Genomic DNA, 26381 nt, shown 5'->3' on the forward strand with positions numbered 1-26381 from the left:
AAATTAGCTGAATTTTTGTTGTCATAGTCCCAGAAAAGTTTCGTTGTAATATTAGGCTCTTGCTATAACGGATAATTATACCGCTGATTACAACATTGTTTTATCATGTTTGCCTTTTATTAAGCTTTTAAAAGTAAACAAATTGCAGTTCCATATAATAGTAATGGCTCCACATATTATAAAATAAAAAAAAAGTTTCAGTTCCATAGAATGCTATCCACTTCAAAGCATTTCAAAAGGATAAAAGCAACGGGGAGACAATGGCCGTGATCGCACTAGAGACGTTTCTAGTTATAAATTATCTGTCTTGATTTGAACTCGTGATGCATGGAGATACACTCCCGATTTTTTTTTTTTTTTTTTTTTCAATAGACAGAGAGACCTTGTTTTCACAGCTCAAGCGCGATTGTAATTCCATGACAATGGCGGACATGACGCACTTTCTTTTGCAAAACCGTTTCATTTAGATTTTCTTTGCCGTCTACTGAACCTTACCTAAACTTCGCCTTTTCAATTCTTCCTCCTTTTTCAATCCGTTATCTTTCTCCCCTTTTGCGTTTAAACAGGTTGTATACACGCATCCATGAACACTGCTATTACTCAGAAATGCGAAACAAGACTTGAAGTATATCATTCCTTTCAGGGTCTTATTTGCGACTGAGCAACCTCTCATCAGTTGCAAAAGAAGTTGGGAACCAATATATTTCTTCCTCCGAGAGCTCTGGGCACAAGCTGATTGCTCAGAACTGATTAATGCGTTAATCACCACCAATGTTACGTCATCGCATAATTAAGGTGGCCGAACACAGTTTTTAAGTGCCTAATTCACCATGACTTTTAAACTGTTTATGCTTTGGCACCCGTTTTTTGCAATAGTCAAGGTTAATCACAGAAGGGTTTATTCTCGCATTTTGGCTAAGGTGTGTGCTGTTGCCATGCCATGACAACGGGGCTGGTTTAAAACAAGGCTTAAAAATAGTTTTTGTTTATTTAAAAAAAAAAACAGTCGTTAGATTTTTTTCATCATTTGCCCATTACGAATTGACATTAAATCCCTTCTGTCAACCTGTTCTAATAAATTTTTGACATAGACGATTTTCGTGATTCGCCGTAAATCGTTTTCACTGCATGTTCTGTATCATTAAAAGTTCTCTATGTCAAAATTCAGATTTTTTGTAATAGATCATTCACGTGGTTTCTGAACTACTTTCTTGCCAAATTTCTTGAAATTCTAACGACTGGATCGTTAGAAATCGGCAAGTTTATGCGAAAGCAATCGGTCTCAATTTTTCGAGCAACTGCGCATGCGCTGCATTTAACTGGGTTCTTTCGGTAACAAAGAAAAAGCTGAGAATTGCTGAGTTCTTTGCATCGTTGCCTTTTCGAATATGTATCTGTAATAAAAGACCAAAGCCATCAATACACTCCATTCAAATATAGAAAAAAATAGCACAGATAGTGCGGGTGTTGAGTAAATAAAATGATCGCTCTATTGACGGCATGTTTGTTTTCGCAATCCTTGTGCGCGCGCGAAAACTGTGTACGGCCACCTTAAGTTTAGGCAACCCACCTTTGAACCGAGCGTGTCGACACATTGGCTGTCGTAAGGCAAAAATGAAAAGGATATTGTTTGGCTGTATAGGTGTGGGCTTCGCTATTTTTTACTTTTTTTCCCAGTTAAATTTTAACAAACTATATACCCAATAGGCGTAACCAAGGTTGTAGACTGTTAGGGCTACCGTCCACACTAATCTGTCGCAATAATACTCGTATAATACTCTAGAACACAACATTTCCCCGGACAACTATCAGCTCTAAGGCCCTCAACAGACACACTCTATTGTTAAAAAGAGATGCCTCCAGTTTGCCGTCTAACATAATCGAAGAATGTAAACAATACTTCACGTTTTGTATGTTGGAGGGAAATGCATTCCAGGAAAACATGGCTGTACGAACAGATGAATTCTTGTGTCAACAGAGGGGTGTGTCAGCAGATTTATTATCCTTAGAGCACACGGTTTAACTGTACCTGACCCGATATGCACACAGGCCGGCGATGTGACAAGATTGAACATCCAAGAACCTGCAAAGATTTAGCTAAAGAAGGCGCTTTAAAATCTGGAAAGTACCTCATCTTTGATTCTGTGAACCAAGCGTTTCCTGTTTTCTGCGACATGGAATCAGAATCGGGATTTGTTTGCACATTAATATAATCATTTTTCTTGGCTGATAACAATCTTTTCAAAAAGGAACCGTTTGGCGCTGATTTTTCTGTGAATCACGCAGACAATGATGTGAGCTGGAGCTCCTACCGGCTGTCCTTACCACAGATGCGGTCCACTGCCAATCAATCCACACACTTTCGAGCAATCTCTAACTTTCCAACAGAGGTTCTGCAGTATACCGACTACGCACGCGCCAAGCTGAAAGGTTTGGACATATTAGGCACCCGGGATTCACGTGCCGGATGTAAAAATACATAAACATCTGGGTAAATGAGTGCTCTAACTGCTCTAAGGCCGGTAAAAAGCTGCTTGAAAATGCTATGTGATATCCAGAGTCTATTTAGTTGCAGTGAATTTAAGTTGCAGTGAATTTATTCTCGAGCCACTTTTCTGTGCCGTTGTAAGATAGTTATGTTGTTGTATTAATAAAGGTCATACTGCGTGGTTTGGCTTGGCCTGGCTCCCAGCTGTGTGTGAGAATGTATATGTATCAGTGAGTTAGTTGATTCCAAATAATAATCAAAAATTAAAAGCCATCGATCATAAAACTGCACCATAAATATGAAAAGGGAAATAAGCCTTCCATAAGAAGCTTTTGCTGCCCCGAATTTAAAGGAATTGGTTAAGTTCGGTTATTAATTCAAGTCTGCTTGTACGCCAGAAAAATTAAAACAAAACTTTTAAAGTCGTCACTCGTTTTTCTATCTATTAAGTTGTTATCCTGGGTTCTGTATTTATGCCAGCTTCTTTAGATTCATCCTAGAGCACAATCCCTCTTTTGCCTGGACGGTATAAAGCCATTTCAAGGGCTTCAATATTCACCTTTACATCTTTACGATTTTGGAAATCTTCAGCACGGGGAGAACTGCTGTTAAGAGCAATCTTGTTCACATTAGCAGGACCAATATCCTGGTCCATCTCTAGACCCTGTTTGCAATTTGACAATGGAACTGTTTCATTCTTGTAAGAATCCCTCCCCCTTTTTCCCTCTCCTGAGCTATTACTGTCATTTCCATTCTTTAAAACCTCATCGCTTTCTTTGTCAAACAGTTCATCATCTGCAGATTGCCCATTTAAACTGTTGAAGGAAGGCACATTATAATAATAACTGGATTCATCTAAAACGCTGAAATCCAAATACGGATTGTCCTTCTGCATCATCTCCTCCAGTCTCTCTCGTATTTGGGTGAAGTTTGGTCTGTCGTCTGGGTTTTCAATCCAGCAATCCGTCATCATACTAAACCTAATACAACGTCAATGTGTGCTTATTAGTCATTTAGCAAAAACTTTACGTAGCACTGAGTAATTATTTAGAGTCCGCGTTTGCATTATTTCGTCAATCGGGTAAATTAATGCTTTATTTCTAAAGGTTCTTGGAATAACTGTCATGTCCCAAATCCTATTTTCAACACCCACCCCTCCCCCATTTCCATCCCCCCCCCAAAAAAAAAGAAAAAAAAAAAGAGTAAGTGGTCTAAATACTTCTAAAAAGATTTACTTTGTTTCTTGAGAGAAACTAAAATACATTCTAGAGCACTTATAAAAATATAATTTTGCTTACATTTCATCATTACAGACATCTGGTTTTTCCATTCGATAACCCCCCTTTAGGAGGCGAAGTAACTCTCTGTTGTTTATTGTCGGGTATGGAGTTCCACCTGGATGAAAGAGATTCACCAATTACTTCGCGGTACGCATTTTTTTAAAAGCGAAAGATAACAAGAAATGCTGCAGGTTACAATAAAAACTGTAACCAAGTGCCTTCTAGAAGAGCTGCTGCATTGGTTAAGCTGTGTTGCGCAAAATTCGATTCCGTGGAACTGATCGAATTGCAAAAGTAATCTTCATATGTTACATACGTTTGTTCCCGCCAAAAACGTTTTAGTAGAGTGTCTTTCTTACCTAATGTGACCAACTCCCACAAAAGAACTCCAAAAGCCCAACTATAAAGTAACAAAAAAATGCACTATGAACGTCTTAAAATTTTTCACAAACAATCTGGGGCTGTCACTGATTAAAACAACAGTTTTCTACTCACACGTCGCTTTGAGTTGTGAACGTTTGGTCAAAGATGGCTTCGATTGACATCCATTTTAATGGAAGTCTTCTGTTGCTCTTTGCATGATAAACTTTCTCTTCATACACGTGGCGAGTCAGGCCAAAATCCGCCACTTTTGCGGTCTTGTGCTCACCAATGAGAACGTTTCGGGCTGCTAAATCACGGTGCACGAAGCCTTTCCTCGCTAGGTACTCCTGTGAATGCATTTTAATAATCATCAACAACAACTACAAAACTTTATTTTTACCCACAATTATATAAAAACTACATTTTGCAAAAGCATTTTACTAGATACTGCTTACTAACCGAGTTAGAGGTCCTTACAGCATGTTACGGACTATTTTTGACGGAATTCGAGGTGTTTGGATAGCCGATGAAACGCTGTCTCGAGTGTTTGATATATCTTCTCAATTGACACAAAACTAAGGAATGAACCAGAAGTGTAGCAGCTCTCGTAAGCTTGTAATTCTCTTCATTGTTAGCAGCTGTTATTATTGTTTTAGGGCTAGGGGCATTGTTTCTGTTGTTTGTTCTATTGTTCTCTCAAAGGGTAGCAAGCCATTCATGTGAGACCATACGAGAGCTGCATCACCCGAATGAACGGAGAACTAGAATCGTCAAAATCTATGCTAATTAAGACCGCGCATCCAAACCTCCTTCACGGATGTGATTTTCTTTGTTTTATTTTGATGAATTCTTCATGAGTTTGAGAAACATTTCTTCAAAATGCCTCACCATTCCCCGGCTTATTTGCCAGGCAAATGCCATAAGATCTCCTGGAGTAAGGGTCTCCTCGCTTTCATCTCTCTCGTCACCGGCTTCATCTTCTTTGGTCATCCCTTTGTTGTGTATTCCAGTTTCTTCTGCCGTTTCTGAAGAACGCGCGGTAAATGATGGAATCTGAATATTTCCATTTTTAGCCTTTCGTGCCTCCCTGTTGACATAAATGTCGTTGTTTTGCGTGACCTGTGAACGAAATAAAATAATTAACAGTTAAAAACTATATCTTGTTTCGAGCGTGTTTCAAGAAAGTTTGAACCTTTGAATCTTTTAATGAATTTCACACATTTCGTTTGATGCTAATCAAACTTTGGAAACTGCTGCCTAAAGAACTCAGAAATCTTCCGTCTATTCACAATTTAAAAACCCACGTACGTAAATCTTAGGTAAAGTCGCTACTGGCTGACGGCTGCCAAACTGCTGCTCCCTATGTAATAATTGAATTTTATGATTGTCAAGTGTTATAAGTAATATGTCAAACACGAAAGACCGTGTTTGACCACATTTCCAAACATCGAGAAGAGAGTTCAAAATACAACGCGCAGTGGAGTATTTTTGCAGAACTTCGAGATGTTTGGAAATGTGGTCAAACACTGTCTTGAGTATTTGATATATCTTCTCAATTGAAACTAAAACTAAGGAGAAAGCGGAGAAATAAGATCGTAAAAATCTATGTTAATTAAGATCAGATACCCAAACACCGTCACGGTCATGATTTCCTTTGTTTAAACTTGATCAATTATTAATGAGCTTGAGAAAGGTAAATACTTACTTCCATGAATAGGCTAGTGATGATTACGTTAGTTCTGGCTCATCAAAAGTAATGTTGTACGTACATAGAACCCTACTTTTTGTTTTAAAATTTAAAAGTTGTAAATATATAGATCCTTAATTTTAATTTTTAATGCTGTAAATAGTTCCTTAATCTTAACTTTTAGGTGTCCGCAATTAGTAGACGGTTTCACCTTCGGCTATTATACATTAGACACGTTAATAAAGTTGTTGATTGATCGATTAATTGATGGTTTAATGTCGCCTTGTTTTTCATTATATTTTGTCAACGCTTTCCCTTCAGATTTGAAAAAAGTAAAAGCGATCAAATGGGGAGGCCTTTTTGAAATTTCAGGGGAGCACCATGAATTTGCCTCAGAGAACATGGATTAAAGGATAACTTTCGAAAATGGCTAGTCAAGTGATTTAAGATATTTGATATACATGTGTTACTTTTACCTTTCCTCGCCGTTTTCGGAGGTAATGTAAAAGATCACCGTACGGAATATATTCAACCAGTAGGAACATTGGTTCTTGCATCGTACAACATCCCAGCATGTTAACAATATTCTTGTGTGATCCCACGGTCTTCATGAGTTGAATTTCCTTAAGAAATTCTCTTTTTTGGTCGCTGTCTGCCATACCTACAAATGGAAGTTCCCCACTGATGGAAGCTCTCTTGAAAGTGACTAGCTACGACTTGTCGGTTAAAACTAATCTGATATTCTAAAAAAATACCTTATTTTTTTCGTTTAAACAATTAGCACGCTTGCTGAATTTGTCCACAGCAATGAAGTCATCTTACGCGGTATAAAGACCTTTTTTTATGTTGACGGTGCAACGTTGTTTGCGATTTACAGGAGAAATAGTAGCTTTTAATTTCAACAGGTCTCCACAGTAATAGTTCTCTTTCCAAACAAAGGTCAATATGGATCTTGCAGAACGAAACTACATCACACTACTTTTTAACCCTATACAAGTAGCTGCTTATATATATAAAAAATAATAATTGCATTTTGCCGTAAAAGGCCAACGGCCAAGTTCTTCTCCTCGCGGACCCTAAGAACATCATGCTTATTCCTGCAATTAATAAAGTGTCTGTAAAAATTTTATTAAATGACTTTTGTTCATCAACTCGAGACGGTCCTTTATGTTCCCAAATCTGAATACACAATACAACTCACCGTGTAACATTTTCACCGCCACAGTAAATCCGCCAGTCTGCTTGACTTCACTTTTACGAATCGACTTCATTGGAGACATCATGAACATTTTCCGTGAGGGCGTAGTTAGCTCTCTGAGGACTCCCTTGTATACCTTACCAAAGGCACCCTCTCCGAGCTCTTCCTCCAAGGTCACTAGGTCCCCATCTACCTCCCAATGATCAATCATTAACGCGCTTTTGCTTTGAGGAAGTAACGTAAATAATTGTATTTCCAGTACGTCTATACTGCTAATTAAGTTAGAAAATAGCCTCACAACACCTTAGGCGTTTATTTGTGTATGTAGTCTTGCATGCCCGTAGCACGAACAGCAGCCAAAATGGCGCTGATATACCGAAACGACACTACATGCAATTATTGTACTTCTGCCGGCTTCAATTTAACTGGAAACAAGATCCAATATTTTGTACGCAACATAGTTAAAAGAAGAGACACATGCAGATCCTAAGATTAATGATAGTTTAAAATGGGTTACCAAGGTTAATAATATTGAAATGTTACATTATCGAATGAAAGATTAATTTAACACATATCAAGTAATATATCAAACACGAGAGACGGTGTTTGATCGAGATATCCAAACACCGAGAAGAGAGCTGAAAATACGACGCGCGGTGGAGTATTTTTGACGAAAAGGGGGTGTTTGGATAGCCGATGAAACACTGTCTCGAGTATTTGATATATCTTATCGTCGAAACAAAAAATAAGGAGTAAACGGAGACGTAAAATCATCTAAAGCTATGCTAATTAAGACCGGGTATCCAAACCTCCTTCACCGTTGTGATTTTCTTTGTTTTAACTTGATGAATTATTAATGAGTTGGAGAAGGAGACCTCAAATGTAGTAATAGTATCATGATTAACACCTTACCCTGAGACACGCTCTGCCTTCCTCTGTCTTTTTCTCTCTCTGTAGCACCGCAAACTCACACATATTGAGATCAGAACAGCTAACAAGAGTCCAACAACAAGCACAGCCAATTCTGCGGTGGATAGCGCATCAACGAAAGGCTCTGTATCTGAAAAACAACAACAACAAAAATGAATGAATTCGTCAGAAAAAAAAAGTACTGATTTCCCATTTGTGTTCATAGCGATTTCCTTAGTTTGTTTGTTCAGTTCATTCCTTTCAGTGAAACAAAATTTAGCAGAAGGGTTTGAAACTATTTTACTAAGACTGAAAAAGAAGCACATAGTTAATACAAAACTAAAATAAGAACAAAGATTGTTACGATTGGAAAAACTACAATGCACAGTTTAAACAGATTTTACGGGTAAATTTCTCTTGACAAACGGCATCCACGTTGATATTAGACCGAGTCTATGCACTTAGTTAACGAGTTGCTTAATCTGTCTGTCCTATTCCTTTTTATTGACTTGTATCCTTACCAGGTGCAGTCGCATTCCCAAGAACTGCAATTCCTTGAATCCAGTCATGTTGGTATACGGGAATAACCTTGAAAGAAACACGAAAAGAAAGGTTTCAACCTTTCAAATGTTTTGCGCAAAATTTTGTGACAAATTGAAAATGTTCTTGGAAATAAATTTAAATCCTTTTCATTTTTTATATTGGATGTTGGCAACTTACAAAATCATTGAAACGGAGAGACAGTACCCGGTTGGGTACAACAATCATAAAAGACAAAAATTCCAACCCAGAAAGGGTAAATGTATACAAATTGTTATGCAAAGGATCAATGTAACAAAGTATATTAGTTGTTTAAAGTCAAAATAAAAATTATTAAAAGGTTACAGGCTATAATATCTATTCCAATGTTCCCGAAACTATTCTGAGACGAACTCTCACATGCTTACCCGATAGCCAACTCTCTCGCCGTGCAATACGCCTGAGATGACGAAATGGTGTGAAGATGGCTGGACAGTAAACATAAAGTAAAATATTAAAGTGGCATTGTGAACTGATCGAGAACATAATTCTCGATAACTATTTCTTAAGTTTAAACGATTTTTGGTGTTGTGAGCAACAACTTTACATCAAGGAAATGGTCGCTTTCTTTATTGAGTTTTTTTGAGTTTGTTGTTGCAACATTGCATCAAAGAAAAGGTTGCTTTTTTATTGACTCTGTTATTGACTTCGTTGTTGTTTTTATCAGTATTGTTTTTTTTTTCCTGCACAGGCCGAATATTTTCATTTCCCTGTCGATTTAAGGCTGAAAATATTCTTGTGCACATTCTTAAATTATACGGTATCTTTAATAAGCCTGTTTTGATACGCACAACTTCTCGAAGAAATGTTATCAGAATCAAACATACGGACTATACTGCTTTACCTGTTTTTCTTTGGCTATTTTTTAGATAAGGACGGATTCCATCCTGTTTAGCTAGTTCGTTAGTTTAATTTTGTTTTTCACAAATTTTCTACACAAAATTATTCTGTTTTCAAAACGTCAGCCTTGGGTTTGTTCTTTAAACATCACAAATTTCATCCTCAATATTCTTATAAAATTTATTGTTATAAAAAAAAGAGTGTATAGTCACTGGTACTCTTTGTAAATCGCGTTTTGGACAATTTGATTCATTTTCTTTGGTCGGGGTTAAGGTGTTTCTATTAACCAGTAACCGCGATATGAAAAATAAAACAAATGTTTAAATGCCACCGTCCCAGAGCCAATTTTTTCAACTTTGCAATCGACGTACTTTTTGTTATTGTCTAAATTGTCAAGAAATACAACTAAGCTTCAAATACTTGATGGTGACCGTGTCCCTTCAGGGCTGTCTCAAGTCCAATGGATGTAGCGCCTAACGATCAAATCACAGTACCCTAAAGCCCATGTCAAATTAAATTTTGCAGATCTGGCTATTCAAGTATTTCCTTAGGTTTTCCGAAAAATGAATAACCAAATTTTTCGCCTAAACTGTAAAGATAAAATCATCTTTTTAAAGTTCTAACTTAACAAGATTTTTATATTGAGAGTATTTAATTTTTCATTGACGTCACCAAACTACACGCTTAAAAAACGTGATGGGGTTTTCTTTTGTTCCATTGTATTACAAACAGTACAGAAAATTTCCAAAATTGCCATAAAAAGTTACGGAACTAGTTTCCGAAAAAAAAAATGACTTTCAACGGAACAAGTTTTAGCTAGAATTACCAACACTGCCCAACACGCCTTCAAAACTGACAAATTTGAATGAACCTGAATATTTTTTTCTTGAGCTGTCACCGTTCAAAGTGTCCCCTTTAATTTTCCGTGTAACGTTACCGCGAAAACTATTTAATGTCTTTCACTGTAAAGGCTGGTTTCCATATGATCGCAGACGATCGCGGATCGCAGATCGCAGATCGCAAAAAGTTCTGCGATCGTCTGCGATCAATTGCGATCCTGCGATCATATGGAAACCAAAGTTCTGCGATCTGCGATCGAAACGTATCCCATAATATTTTGAATTCCGACCCATGATTCAACGCTTCGTTGCAACAAAGCAACCGCTTATTTGTTGTAAACAGGAAGTTGCGCGATATCAGTGGGTTTACCACCGTAACAGTAAAGATTTCAAAGACAAAAACGAAAAGGCTAACTGCTGGGAAAAAATCGGGGAGAAATTTAATTTATCGGCGGCTGAGGCGGATGACAAATTCCGCAACATAAGAACTGCGTATGGTCGTTATCTAAAGCGATTGAAAACGCTACCTTCTGGATCGGGGCGAGATGCAGTGCCAAGAGAATTTCGAAATAGGTTGACTAAAAGAAGAAATAAATTTGTTTGCAGCAAAATTTCCTCCTCTACGTCCGCCATATTGTTTGCTGCGATTTCCCGCCAGCACAACACGCGTGTAATTTTGACAGTTCCGCTGTCCGAAATGTATGCAACAGTCGGCTCTGCGATCGCTTGCGATCGTCTACAATTATATGGAAACAACTCTCTTTGCGATCGTCTGCGATCTGCGATTTGCGATCCGCGATCGTCTGCGATCGTCTGCGATCATATGGAAACCAGCCTTAAAAGGGTCTCTAATGTTCACAGTTTTAGATTATTAAGAAGCGCCCGGAATAGGCAAGGATTAATCACTCAACAGATAAGATAGAGACTGTACAACTAACTGGTAATTCTAGAGTCGTGCCATTGTTGCTTCCAGTAAGGTAAAAGATTTTGTAGGAAACTAGCGTGCTGTAGTTAAATGTTGGCTTTTCCCACGAGATTTTCACACAAAAGCTCCCGCCGTCAGATGAGTGAGAAAATTGTCCGGATGTCAAGTAACGCACTTTTACTTGGTCTGGATCTACACCTGTTAAACGAAATGATAAATTTATCTTCATAGGCAACTATTGAAATAATACTCAACTGCACAAAGCAGTTAAATTAATTGAAGCATAGTTCATGTCATGTCATTAAAGATATCACTTTCAAAACTACGAGTTTAACTCGTTTGTCACTAATTTATGTCCCTTTCCTCGAAAGGTTTGCAATAACACTGACTTCAAGAATGGCTTAAACCAACAGTCAAAATATGTTTACAAGAGCGCTAAAAATAAAGAAGTCAACCTGATGGGGTAATAATTTGAGCATGTATCATGACTGCTTTTGATCGATAACTTGCCAATATATTATCAAAGAGGTTACAGAGTAACCTTGATAATCATAAGTGAATAATATAAATAAACTGTAACAACGATTTGAAAGTAACTGTTTAGGGACTAGCAAAGAGGAGAGGGCCACGAAAAATAAAGACTAAATAATCAATTAAAAGGCACAAGTTAAACGCTGTGTGTATACATTAGCATATACATATCTTGGTGAGTATTTTACCAACCAGGAGTAGCTAACATAACAGAGGTCCAATTTGTGTACGGTTTACCATCCGGAAACACTGGTTTGATCTATAGAAGAAAATGCACAGACAAAAATCAAAACTACTATGCCAAAACTGGAGACTCCGAGAAACAAAGCAAGCAAGCAAACAAACAAAAATCGGACCGACAGCAAAAAAGAAAATGCGACAGTCTGTTTAAGATTTGACAACTGATATTTCTGAACCAGAAAGTTTAAAAGTGAGCAAAAAGCGTTCAATTTAAAGTTTTATGTTGATAGGGCTCAGCAATTCTGGAGAGAAGGAGCGTAATGTTTCTCCATATAAAAACACTTATTTTGTAGCTCCTCACCGGTCCTTAAATCTTTACAACGGAAAATCAATTACCTCAAGTTTGTAAGACCTCCCGGGAAGCAGGTTTGTTATTGTCTGACGATTAACATCCTGCAAAAAAATAAAACCACATCAAATTATGATAAATTGCCCCCGTGTCAGTGCGACTGCTTGAGCACATGGTGCTGACAGGTGCAGCAAATTAAGGGACCTCCTAAGAAGCGTACATATTAGAGTTGCTCGAGGCGCAGCCAAGAGCAACTCTAACTTCTTGAGTGCTCTCCAAACCTTCCAAGTGCATCATAACTCGATGATGCACAGCTAAAAGCCTGAGTCGACTGTTTTAGAACATTTTCAATGGAAATGGCGAAATGACGTAAACTTTGATGTGAAGTTTATAAGAAATAATTCATATATGAACTACAGTTGTAGATGAAAGTGAAGAATGATCATCGCAGTACTTTTTCCAATTTAGGTAATTGGAAAGAAGAAGCCTAAAAAAAAAAAAACAAAAAACAAAAAAAAAAACAGGGCTTCAACGGGATTCGAACCCGTGACCTCCGCGATACCGGTGCGATGCTCTACCAACTGAGCTATGAAGCCACACATTGGGAGCGAGGCTACTTAATTGAGTATATATCTTCCCGTGAGAAAGATACAACCGCAGTTCATATATGAATTATTTCATATAAACTTCACATCATTTCACTCCTCACGGGAAGATATGAACTCAATTAAGTGGCCTCGCTCCCAATGTGTGGCTTCATAGCTCAGTTGGTAGAGCATCGCACCGGTATCGCGGAGGTCACGGGCTCGAATCCCGTTGAAGCCCTGTTTTTTTTTTTTGTTTTTTTTCTTCAGGCTTCTTCTTTCCAATTGCTTCAATTGGAAAAATTACTGCGATGATCATTCTTTACTGACGTAAACTTTGCTACACCCCGAGCGTGGATCATTGAATTATGATACACAGCTCCACAGCGCGGGCTTCGAAGTTATTTAGTATCATCATATATTATGGTCATCATATTCCACTATTTCTTCCTCTTCTTTTTTGTGTGTTTGTAGCTCTGCGTATTATCTTCGTCACATGTTTGAGTGGGAAAACCACTGTGACCTATTCTTCCTTTTGTACATTTTGGTAAATTAACAAGAAAGTTCATCTCTCTCAACATCGGAGCTGATTGCAAGGGAATCACAAACTAACTTGAGGTATACAAAACATGGTATTCCAAACAAGGAAGGAACACGGTAACGGATCACTCATGCAAGACAGGATCTTCAAACATGCTCGACTGACCAGAGTTGACCTAATTCAGTACGCCGATGGGTTCTCTTAGTTCTCACAGATCAGCTAGTTCGAATTTACCCCTTAAATGCCAAGAGATATAATAAGCAAGAAGTCATTTCACGTACAGCAGAATGAGAGCGGTTGAGGACGTCCTCCTCGGACCATTTCACAAGGTACATAGACGGTGTAATAAATGGGTAAACTGGAGGTTTCCACGTCACAGTCACGGTAAAGCGATAGTCCTGTTGCGCTGTCATAGGTCCCTCGAGTGTCACATTACTGACCATTCTATCCTCTAATGGGGTGTCAGGAGAGTGAGCTGAACAGAGTCAAAAGTCAAACATGAAAGAATAAACCGAGGGTAATCAATATGATATATACAGAGTATTTTAGCGCCTTTCTAGAGGACTCTGACTGCACTGTCAAGATGTGCACACTGTGAGTTTGCCCGCATGTTATTTAGGCAAAGAATGGCTTTATAAAATAATTTACTTTCGCATAGAAAGAATTACCACTGGATTTTAACTTGAATAAACAATTCACAGCTTTGCAGTCATACTTAACGGGCTCTCTGAAGGCCTTCTTCTAGAAAGGAAGATGCTCTACTACTAACGACCTTCCTCCGCCGTCATCATTCAACAGTGATGAAACGATATCTGAGTTTGTACTTGTGCTTGCCCACTACAATAAAGTTGCATACTTACACTTATAACATTCGCTTGCAGGAATTAGACAACCTGAAAGATGCACAGAAATACATCACACCATTAAATTTGTCTTGCTGAGTAATATCTTTAGAAATTGATTTTGTAATGAAAACTAATGATAAAAGTCACGGTGTTGTGACATGGTAAGCAACAACGGAGGAGTGACCATCTTGCGTAAGAGCTTTGAAATGCTCGGTCTTCCTGTCATGCAATCATCGTTTGCTTTTACCGACATAGAAGAATCGCAGTCCCAATAACTAGCTTTGTATAACATCAAATGCGAAATCCTCGCAACTAGAAAGTAAGACTTGCATTGTAAAATTAAAGAAATGCTATTGATCAGTGACGCTTAAAACCCTCACTTAACGAACACGTTGGCAGTGAGAAGCTGTTTCTTTAATTTCTACCGGAAGTATCAACCACCTGAGGTATCAATTTTGTTACTTATTTTTAGTTTGTCACCAGTGCCTCGCTTTATTTTTAAATCTATCTATATATATTTTTTCATAGTTATAACCGTCACTTCTGAAAATGTTCAATAAAATATAATTATGTAAAATAAGTGATAAAATTACTCATAAAGTTAAAAAGGGACTTAAAACAATTAAACAATTTTCAAAAGCTTTTAAAGGACTGATCTAAACAAAAATTGAATCACACTGTTTGTTCAGTGTTGGTTTCAGTTATTTGATAACAACAACATTTCGGAAATAAGAGAGTCACATTTGGTCTGGCACGTTATTAAAATTTTAGAGCTATATGTCCTACAGAGCAATATGATAGGAAGCCGAATGATATTGCCCAAAGCTTTATAGTTAGACTAGTAGGTCTATATCAAATATTTCCCAGCTGGTCACATTCAAATGCTACCTGTAGGCTAAATTTGGTGCTTTTAACCAAAATCGCACAATTCGTCCACCATATTGCGGCACTACTGAAAATGTTTTGGAAATAATTGTTTGAAGGTCTAGCAAAGTTGAGGGCCGCGGAAAAGGCAGCACATAAAAATTAAGACTTTAATCCATAAACAAAAAATGCATAAGCTAAATACTGTTCTTGTTTATAAGTAAAGGTTTTTTAAAACAATTTGAAGTAAAAACTACCGGTAAAAACGCGCGAAGTTTCGACCGAACTTCGGTCATTATCAAGCTTAAAAGTGAAGATAAGAATGTTTGCATAAGTATAAATATAAAACAAAGAAGTAAAAGTATGTAAAGTATGAAAATGTAAAAAAGGGTGTTAAGAACAATAAAATGCATGCAAGAATAACATGATTAAAAATGATTAAAACTTTCGCACGAATTTAATCTGACTGTACATTGAGAGGTTGACACGTCGCGCGCTTTTACCGGTAGTTTTCACTTCAAACTGTTCATGTTCAGCAGCATAAACATATCAAGGTGACTATTTGCACTAACCAGGAGTTGTTATAATAATAGAGGTCCAATCCGGTAACGGAATACCATCCGGGAACTTTGGTCTGATCTATAGAAACAAAATGCACGGCAATAAATCAGAATTGCTTTAAACTAAAATTGGAGAATCGGGGAAAAAAGTATCTAAAGGAGTGCAAAAGCTACTGAATTTATTTTTTTCCGGTTAAGCAGGAACCAGCATTTATGGATTTACCCTAAAGAGGAGATTAATTCTATATCATTCTATTATTTTGTAGCCACTTACTTGTCGTTACTGAGAATAAATCGTTACCAATGTTTTACGCTTCAACGGAAAATAAATTACCCTAATTTTGTAGGACGTTCCAGACAACAGATTTTTTATTGTGTGACGATTAACAACCTGCAAAAATAATAGCACATGAAATTATTACAAAGTAACCCACTGAGATACAGACACGGTCGTAATGACTGCTTGAGCAGACGGTCCTGAGATGTACAGTAAATAAAGGGACCCCCGGTTTGACATTCTAAAAAACACTCATCATCGGCACCGTGAACGTCATCATCGTCATTGCCATCACCATCAGTATCATCATCATATCATAGTAACAATGACGTCAGTTTCCGGTTAGGTTTTAATGGCATCATGTCGGTACCATTCGCGAACTCCCCTTCTTTTGTCTAATTTGAACATGGTTGTGCATTATAACACCCCGTTCACAATACGCCGGAGGAATTTGAAACGCAGCTTTATTTCTACGGTTAGGGCTACCGTCCACACTAGTCCCCCATGAAAACGGAGCTTTTCGAAAACACTTTTCAAACCGGAGGAATTTGAAAAGTCTCGCTTTGCGTTAATTGTGGTTGTTGCGTTTTTAAATTTCTTCCGCGTAATGTGGAGGGGGCCTAAAATAAAAATAACTTGCAACTTTTCAATTCACTTTCGATTGCGCTACATAATGTTTTTCGTAACTTAAGGTACGTACAAAATTTAGAGAGAGATTATAGCACCTATATTGTTCATTTACTTTATCAGTGTAGAGATATCATTTTCTTTAAAATGAATAAGAACAGGTATCTGAAGTACCTATGACTGAAAACTTGCGGTAGAGACAACTGAGTCGCCATTGTCGCACAACAAAAGTGGTAATATATTGTGGAGGACATCTAATAAAATCTCATTGCAAGGAATCATAGTTAAAAGAGGGAAATGATTAGGAAGGCTTATGTTAGGAATTATTATGATGGAAGGTTCTCGACACTACACATCTCCTACAAATCTTTTGTTTTATGCTCATAGAATATGCATGAAATACATAATCGCAATGCTTCTATTGGCTAGTTGTATGGGCACACTAACCACCTTTTGTATTTTGCCAGGTTTTGTGCATGGGCAATCCACAAAATAGGCAACAAAAACATAAAACAAAGATTTTTGCTAGGTTTCCTCACCATTTCTCTATATTAACTATGGAAGAATCAAACATTTTAGATTCAAATTGGTCGAGATAACGGTGTCCATCGTATTTGATCAAAATTTGGTGTTGTGACGTCATCAATTGGTTGACTGTTTTACAACATTGCCAATAAAAATGGCGGGGCGAAGTTAACTTTGCTCGCGGCGTGAGCAAAAAAGTAATGATTGTTAAATGTAAAAATATATTATAAGCCAAAAAAAATATTTCACTTACAGACGAAAAAAGGCCAGCAAATTGGAACTCCATCGGTTTAAGGCTGTTTTCTTTGAACCATTTCACAAGGTACGAGGAGGGTGTCTTGTACGGGTAAACTGGGGGGTTCCACGTCACAGTAGCTGTAAAGCGATAGTCCTCTTGCGCTGTCATATTTCCCTCGATTTTCACATTACTGACCATTATATCTTCTGATGGGGCATAAGGAGGGTCAACTGTACAAAGCCAGAGATTAAAAACGACAAGAATAAGGTTTGAATGTGAGGCTTAATCAAAGCGCGCGACTGTAAATAAAGCTGTGGGCGTATGAAAATGCCCGTAAAGAGAGCTTTGTCTCTTCGGTCAAGACATTTATATGTCAGCTGCTGGGTTTGATCAAGCATTATTCAGGATTGAGACGAGGGTTGACAATATAAAACAATTACATTTGGTGTACAAAGAATGTTCATTTGATTAAATTTGTACCAACACTTTTCAAAATGGATGATCTACTAGGCCTGGATAATTATAGCCGTCATGTGAAGTACCTCACTGACCTAGACCCAGTAATATACCCAACAGGCTCTCTCAACGGTTCCTTCACAAAGCATCTCCGTTTGTACGTGTGAGAAAGAGGAAAGCTGAGTTTGCACATGTGGCTTCAATCTTTCAAAAGAGATTGCTTGAAAAATTGAAATAAGTTTGCATACTTACACTTATAGCATTCACTTGCAGGAAAGTTTGTGATGTTTTGACAACCTGAAAGTTTCACAGATGCACACTGTATGTATCATTAAGTTCAGCTTCTAAATTTAAGGTAAAAGCTATAGCCAAGTTATATCAAGTTATGTAATAAACCGGTATTTGTCACCCCTATCTGGGCAACCTTGCTTATGCTTAGTTAGTATATGCAATCAGCATTAACACAAAAACGTGCCTTCTTTTTTAATGTACAGTAAAGCGACAACGTCAACGGTGAGAAAAAGACAGTATTTGCTTTTGTGTAATGCCACAAGCAAGATAAATTTAATTTAACTTGTGAGCAAAATCATTCTTGGTCTTTTCCTGTTTTCAAATGTGACTAAAGTTTCTTTTTCTTTTTTACAGTTGAATACCATTACAAAAACAATGAAACCAACAGTCGTATACGGTTAGTTGTTTGAGGTGGTGTTCATGTACTGTATTTTACCTGGATATGTGTAGTTAAACACTGTCGGATCACTCACACTACAGCCAACTATTGAATAAATCTAAAGACAAAGCACACAGTGTACAAATACCTTTCAAAATTGAATAACCATAATAATACATTTTACAAATTAAAACGGAAGCAATCTAAGTGTTTAAAATTACATAGGAAGATAGTCTACCAGGAAAATGTATTGGCTTTTCCTGCCAAAGAATACCTCTTGGAGGTCAGCTGTCAACATTCATACGTCAACAAGAACATCTCGAAAACGTTTTCGTTACTTCCGACAAGTATTCATTAACGACAAACCAGATTAAATTTTATAGGAACGAATATCGGCCATACATTTTTTTTTCTACCTTAACTCTTACCTCCACTGTGTGGATGCATTTCAAGGACTCGTGAAAAATGTGCATTGATAAAGTTGCCTCTGCCTGCCAAATAATAATAATGAGGAAAATGACCACTTTTTTGTGAGTAGTACTCCTGGAAGGGAATTCGAAATGCAGGTAAGTGAGCAGTAAGGTTTTATCTATATATTATGTTATTGAATTATTGTTATGAACTGCAAGTGTGAAGGCTGTATAGGTAAAAGCATACCAAAGTAAACATATATATTTTTCAGAAATCCCAGGAGGGTGTAGAAGTTGGCAATCGTATGACTTACCGGTTGTACTCAGTGGACAGCTGGCGTGCCCAAGGGGCGTTAAGAATGGATGCCGTATATATTTATGCGGGAAAAACTCGTTAGAGAAGGATGACCTTGGTAATAAGGAGATTTACTCTCCATTTCCAGAAATGGAAATGTATCTGGCGATCTACTAAATTCCAAATTACCAAGTTACTATCGTCTGAGTATGAAATGTTCGAAAATAAGTAAAATTTGTATGGAAGAAGGCAACCCTTGCCATTTCCAGAATCTTTCTTCAAAATCAGTGTTTACAACGCCACCCTGGTAATACGTGTAATGGTTGGCCAGACCGAAACGAAACGTCTTAATCATACCACCCTTTATTACAAATTGTCTATTTGCTCTCTCCTGGGCCTGGACCCACTTAATTTTAATAACTTCTTACTCAGGAAATATTTTATACTAACCCCATTGGAATCTGCTGTACGAGGCAAAGAGTTATATTTACACGACGAATCGGCATAAAAGAGTGCTCCGTAGTGTGAAATGAGATCCTTCTGATCTGAATACAGAAATTGGACAAAACAACTGGCAGTAGGTTTTATATTCCCCATCAACCTTAGCTACAAGGCACACTAAGCAATCAAACCTTATCTAGAAAATGACTCTTAGTTTTGTCTCAGCCACATATCGAAACACTCTCATAGTGTCGATATTTGATCTCTCTTATAAAAGTCACCATCGTAAGAAAGATTTACACCAAGCGTTTTTTTAATTTTTAATTATTTTTTTCAAATCTTTTTATTTCCTTTTCATCGCAACGTTTCATGTTAATATTCTTTACAGTCCTTACTCTGTTTTAGACAAATTGGCTTTCATGTAGAGTCTAGAACCAATGGTTGTATCTGGAACGAGGACCAAAGTTTAGTTGTGGATTGCGGAGCATCAGTGAGGAAAGAACTGCATCTTGGCATCTTCATGCACTCATGCTGTTTTTTTGTTTGTTTGTTTGTTTGTTTTGTTTTGTTTTGTTTTTTTTCGTTCTTTTTCTTGTCACCTACCTTCAGGTGGAATCCAAGAAACTGTCAACTTTATTTTATCCCCAGGACTGGCGCTGTCATATACTAGACTATGCAGTGTCACATTAGTCACAGAATCTGGCTTTGTAAGGGCTGAAAGAAAATGTCAATTAATGAAGCTAAAACGACTTAAGAAAAAAAAAAAGAAAACTTAAACAAACCATCACGTCGACATCGAAGTGTTATAAAATTAAAGTATTGTAAAATTACTCGAGGATTTAGTTTTGAGCGGCAGTCTTAAAAGTCTTAAAAAGCTAACACAGTTAAATGGATGAATTCTGATCATAATGATAATAATAATAATAATAATAATATTATTATTATAATAAATGTAGAATTGATTTTCACTACTCACTTATTTGCGATGTTTGCGGTCCATAGCTTACAGAAGAATTTTCTGTTAATACAGCAATTCTGAATCCGAAAAATATATCTGTGTATTCCGACGGTGTAGTGTACGCACAGGGATGTTCAAAGTTGACTGTAGCCTGTGAGCTGACGTAGACCTAATTAAGAAGTAAGCAAAGTGGCGCATTAATGCAAGTAAGACAAGAACGAGACCATGGTACAGAAGAAAGCAAAAAACAATGAAAGAAACCTTAAAAAAATTAGGTGGGAAACGAAAACGTGAAACAGAAAAGGTGCTAGAACTTAGAGACGAACGCGAGTGCGAAACCAGAAAGAGAAAAGAAGTCTTCGTTAGATAGACGAAACGCTTCGGAGAAACAAACGAGTTTTACAACTGCAGTTCGTAGAGCGCTTCTCACTGTTTAGTAAAAACAAAAGTTGTTAAAAAGTGTCTTAACGTGTCTTACTGCTAGACCAAAACAACACAATAAAGAAATATTCTTGAATGAGATATCTAGATGGTTTACCTCTGACAAGTACTTAGGAGAAAATCTAGATTGCTCTCCGGTAAACGTCATTTCGACTAAGTACACAACCGCACCACTCGTGTTCTGCACAGGATCCCACTTCAGTGAGACTGAGGTGAAATTCCTGCTTGTTACTGTTGGTATGCTAGGTTTTGGTGGAAAGGAACCATCTCCAGCTGATATGGAGTGAAAGTTCTGTAACTGCGACAAAAACGCACAACTTTCCTCACAGCTGCTTGCGTTATTCTGAAAGAGAAAACAACTCCAGTCTTTTAAAATGGCACAAGAAAGAAAAAAGGAAAGTTCAATCGCTAAAGTTTCTTGGTTAGAGATGGTTTTTATATTTTATTTGTTTCTGTTATTTTGTTTTCTTAGACAAAGCAAGATTAAAAGATCGCATTGCTTAGGATTAGTAACTTGAACGACAGTTAAGTAATAAATTCTTGCCCTATCCGAGGGCTCAATTAGAAGCTTATCCAACATCAAACAGTTTCCAGTTCAATAATTAAGGAGACCGTCATTCGCCTTGATTGGGAATAGACAGATAAATTAGCTAGGGACAATTGTAAATCTACTTACACAAATTTGCTTGCATGTTTCTTCATCAATAAAAGGGGTTCCACACGGGATGAGGCACTGTAGAAAAATGGATATTTGTATCGACATCCTCACTTTTTTAAAGTAAGAGGTCCATTTCGAAGAAACCTACCTCTTGGCAGTTAAATGTGTCGCAATTCGTTGCTGTGATATTGGCAGCTGGGCTCTAAGAAAATGACAGAAACGGATAAAATTCCTAAGTTGTACTCCTTCCTGATGTCGATTAATTAGACATTCCAATTTTGCCAAAGTAGTTACACGCCTAGAATTCAAACTTACACAAAATTAACTGTTAGTAGAATAGTTGTAAACTTATTCAATTACTGCAATCTGATTGGCTCTCATAAGTGTTCAGTTTTTGAGTGGGTTTTCCCACACTTTGTCAACGCCAGCGATATTTATTTATTAATTTATTAATTAATTTATTTATTTATTTATTTTTTGTCCACGGGAGCAAAGCGTTTGTCACGTGGTTTTTACTTGGCGTGTAGACTGGGTTCTACTGGCAAAAGGTCGAGTGCTTTTGTGCGGCGGCCATTAGTTTGATTACTCCTAGCGGGTGTTGTTTTTTTGGCGAATTTTGACTTGTTTTTGAGATTCGGAGGGAGTCTTAGGCCTTAGGTCCTAGTGTTTTTCAGGCACTCGCTGCCGTATTTATTTTCGACGCGTCATTTATTATAAGGTGGGTAAACATTCGCTTTCTGTATATGCGCGAAATTCTTGGATGAATAAGGAACAATCAGTCAATCGTACAACAATCATACGAAGTTGCAGTTCTCGGACAGAACTTTCTGCAATTACATATTTGAATTATGTCACATTGAAATTCCTTCGATCAGATGAAAATCCCGACAATTTCTGCGGAAATGAAATTCTAGTCTTATGTTCTAGTAAAGATTGTGCATGTCGCGCCGCGACATGCACAAGCGGAAGAAAATTTTCGCTTGATTGATTTCATTACTTTCAACCCCCGTGTATTACTAAAATCAGCATTTTTATATCAACAACCGAAGTTTTACGGACAGATGTAACATGATGACAAAGCTCAGTATTTCCCTGTGTATTTATGGTTAGCAAGTTGAGGTCCTCTCGACTGATAAACCATGATTTCTTGATACGTTGCGTGACGGTGCAGTTTCCTTAGACTCACAAGTTTAATAGGACTAAATATTTCCATTTGCCTTCAAACTTCACGCTAAACATTTTCTTGTCATGTTTAAGCACAAAAGCTAATTTCTAAGAGTATAATTTACATACAGTTTTCTCAGCTGGAAGCACGAACATTAGCTGACGTTTGCAATCGGAGCTGATTTCTTGTAAACAAACTCCGTGCAACCAGCGACCGATTCTAATATTTCAGCTGACGATTAAAGTAGCCAACATTTCTGATGCCGTTCCATGTACTTTTGGTTGAGGGGGGGGGGGGGGGAGGGGGGGGGGAGAGGAGCGTCTGCGTAAGAGCTGAGGCTAACTGAACTATTTTTCTCCACTGGAACTAATCAACACATCCCAGGACAAATGTAGCCCATGAAATAAAGCTGTTCCCACAGTAAACATCCCCAAGCCAACGCGATTCAAAAGTTGTGTTCGTGAAACCATTCTTCCTTTTCGGTTACATATTAATGACAAACGGAGAAACGTGATCTGCTTGTAATACCTTAGACATCAAAACATCAATGCAACTTACTACATTAAATGTCAAGGGCGCTCCATTTGATCTTTGTGATGTATCCATGGGTATTAACCACGGGAAATTTACCTCCGGAAATGTTGGTCATACTCACTAAATGCAGTTTCCCGTGGTGAAAGGGTCATTTACCACGGTAAAGAGTTCCGAGTAACCGAACCCTAAGGGAGCTAATTTCCTGGAAACTAAAGTCCAAACATATTTCTCATGCAACCGTTTTTTCGTCTGCAGCTTGGGATCTCATAACCAGGACTCTACAGTATCTTTGCTCGACGTTCATCACTACAAAACGACAAAATGTATAAATATTCACCGCATGTACTTGTCCCCTAAGCATCCCATAATAGCTATTTGAAACAATAGGTTCAAAATGGCGCCGTGTAGGTAAAAAGGTGTATTAGATTCCAAAGGAGGCTATAAAGGAAGGAAATGTAACGTTTCTTGAATTTAAAGCTAAAAATTGCTGAAAAGAAACGTATCAGAATTTGATCAGTGTCAAATAATACTTTAGTAACGCACGATTTTTCCAAATGGTGAAGCTTAGAACTACGTTAAAAATATTCATAGAAATATTTACAAGTCTTTATTTGAACAACATTTGGTTCGAATTCTGCTAAAACAATAAGGCTATTCGCTCTTAGTTGATAGCTCTAAGTCTGTCGTAAAACTGAATCACTAAAGAATTTACAGTTTTGGATTAAATTCTTATATATTTCGTTAAGTCAAATGAACGAATTTCATTGCGTTTCAACACAAATGAAAACCCACATCCCTTCTCTATTTAAGAGAAATAGCTCAAACTAAATAAATATTGTTCCGAATTCGCGTTATTTGCAGTTAATTTATTTTATCTTATTTTAGTTTTAACAAATGGCAGGTGTTGCAGTAAACGAGAAAAAGACCCGAGAGCTTATTCATGTAGCAAACTCACAAGGGACATCCTAATCTTTGAATTTCGCTTTCTTTCATTTATTTTAGAGTTATTATGTAAAAACAGCCCAGGTTTGGAATTAGAAATGAGTGAAGCACCTAAGCACGGTTCGTGTATCACGTCCGAAAATCATCAAGATATTTCAATTTCGTTATCGCTGGGAGTTTTATCAGACAGTAACAAACTTCAAAAGCACAATACCTGTACGTAATAATATCATGAACAAAAATAAATCAACAGGGAAATTCGTGAATGCTTCAATTTTGAAATAGCAACATCAATTGCTTGTTAATGCACATGTATTGTCATATCGAATGAAACGATTGCATAAAGGTTTAACTCGAGAAAGTGCCTTAGTAATCAGTGACAACAGCTGGGAAAGAAGAAAGAAGAAAGAAGGAAAACATTTCCCGTCTGCGATTCTGCCTGGATATGGATCGATATCTAGCTATCTGTCTATCTGGATATCTGGCAGGGCGATAACTGCCGTAACTGGGGGACGAAATAATAACTGGTTTGGCAGCTAAAAAAATTTTTTTTAATATATCCATAAGATTTAGATTCTCTGGCATTACTTTGAAAAGATTAAAGATTTTGAGATTATCTGTAATCTGTGATATTAAATTACTTAAAGATAATCTTTATTTCGTAAGTCGCCTATCGAGATAGAAATAAGAAATTAAAGTTGCTGTAGCAAATTCTCGATCTAAAACTTGATCAACATCCGAAGACTAGTTAGACTGTAATGATAATTAAAGTTACTACCTGTAAGAGTACACATTACAACTTCTCGACAAAGTATATTGGAAGGCAGTCTTACCTCTCTGAGGCAGTTTGCGTAGCATCGAGCCTTTCTGACAATTTCCGAATCGACTGGGGCTTCTTTAACGTCATAACAGAAAGTGAAAATCCATAGAATCAGCAAAAGATGGCAAGATTTTTGCCAGTAGACCTTCCAAAACATCGCGCACGATTGCATATTCGCTACATTTTAAACTACATACAATCCAATATATTGCACTTAAGCAGCAGCTCAATCTCTGTCAAAGAAATGCCAAGTTTGAATATTGTGGCATTATGTTAACCTACAATGCTAATTGACACTTTCGCTAAACGGGTTCTGTTTGGCTGACGTGGTGACGTGATTATGACATTACATCAAGACTTGGTGAATGGCCTTTTAACTTGCTTTTTTCAGCACCTTCACCCATTAACTTACTTACTTAAATTATGCTATTGCATCTAAATCAGTCTATTGTGGTCGTAAGTAGCATATTTTTAGTTGTTCCGTTGTCAGTAGTACCATAGGTAGTTTCGGCGGGAGAGCTCCTCGGTCTCAATGTCTGCGTGGTATTAAAGTAGATATTGGGAGCAAACATAAAGTAGAACTCAACAACTTTGTCACCTTAAACACATATTTACAAAAAGCTGTTTAAATAAATTTCAATTATGTTCGTTTTTAAGAATCTTTCTCGCATTTACTGCTTCAACACTTCATCTTTGGAATCAGCTGTCCAAAAGGAGGCAGGTTCACATGCAGATTTTTGAAATGTCGACAATTGAAATGTCAGTTATTTGCTTTGAAGTTGAGTATTACAACTTAATTTTTAGATTTATTCCCTTCTTTTAAGTTTAGAGTACCAACAAAGAATTGTCGCCAAAATAAAGACGATAATTCGACTTTTCTCATTGAGTTTCCTTTATTGATTAAGGATCATCACTTTGAATTATCAGAGTGGGCGAACTGCCTGAGAAATTGACTAAAGAAATAAATATATAATTGTTTCCATTGCTCACATTGCTCTCCTGTCAGATAATATCTTTCTGCGGAATATATTTTCCGGATACTAATAAATAGGAAAAAAAAAATTAAAAAAAAAAGAAAATTAGAAAATTATTGTTGATCAGCAAAAAAGTGGTTTAGCAAAAACCACTTCATGAAATTGTGATTACTCAGCCATAGGCATGGGGGGCTGGCAGCAAGGCCTGGAACCGAGTTTTTATGATCGCCCCAGTTAAGAAATTTGACCGAGCGTGGGAAAGAAACATTTCGGGCTTCCATAAGCGGACATCGTTTGTTACGTTTTGTGAACGTTTTGCTTGTTCCACGTTCAAGCATCTAAGGAAAAGTTCCAGTTGTCCTAGAATGTTGTTTAAATAGAGGAATCA

General features: G+C 37.3%; 1 protein-coding gene and 1 pseudogene across 1 annotated transcript; one reads left to right on the forward strand and one right to left on the reverse strand.

Moving 5' to 3' along the window:
- The first annotated feature begins 1925 nt into the window (after nucleotides 1–1925).
- On the forward strand, nucleotides 1926–2551 carry LOC145485684 (uncharacterized; annotated as a pseudogene).
- A 144-nt stretch (nucleotides 2552–2695) lies between these two features.
- On the reverse strand, nucleotides 2696–25191 carry LOC145485247 (uncharacterized). The gene is made up of 28 exons (XM_081463952.1): nucleotides 25033–25191; nucleotides 21707–21760; nucleotides 21577–21633; nucleotides 20998–21243; nucleotides 20478–20628; nucleotides 20105–20215; nucleotides 19511–19605; nucleotides 18784–18840; nucleotides 18413–18473; nucleotides 17938–17982; nucleotides 17245–17459; nucleotides 15897–15953; nucleotides 15575–15641; nucleotides 14154–14186; nucleotides 13575–13768; nucleotides 12216–12272; nucleotides 11832–11898; nucleotides 11122–11306; nucleotides 8873–8932; nucleotides 8447–8513; nucleotides 7929–8076; nucleotides 7020–7240; nucleotides 6295–6479; nucleotides 5020–5250; nucleotides 4264–4478; nucleotides 4128–4168; nucleotides 3787–3883; nucleotides 2696–3468 (listed from the first exon to the last, which is right to left on the reverse strand). The coding sequence occupies exons 1-28, from the start codon at nucleotides 25189–25191 to the stop codon at nucleotides 2985–2987; spliced, it is 3660 nt and encodes a 1219-aa protein (XP_081320078.1). The 3' UTR covers nucleotides 2696–2984.
- Between the last annotated feature and the right edge of the window lie 1190 nt (nucleotides 25192–26381).

This window comes from Orbicella franksi, chromosome 4 (assembly GCF_964199315.1).
Source record: "Orbicella franksi chromosome 4, jaOrbFran1.1, whole genome shotgun sequence".
NCBI classification, from domain to species: Eukaryota; Metazoa; Cnidaria; class Anthozoa; order Scleractinia; family Merulinidae; genus Orbicella; species Orbicella franksi.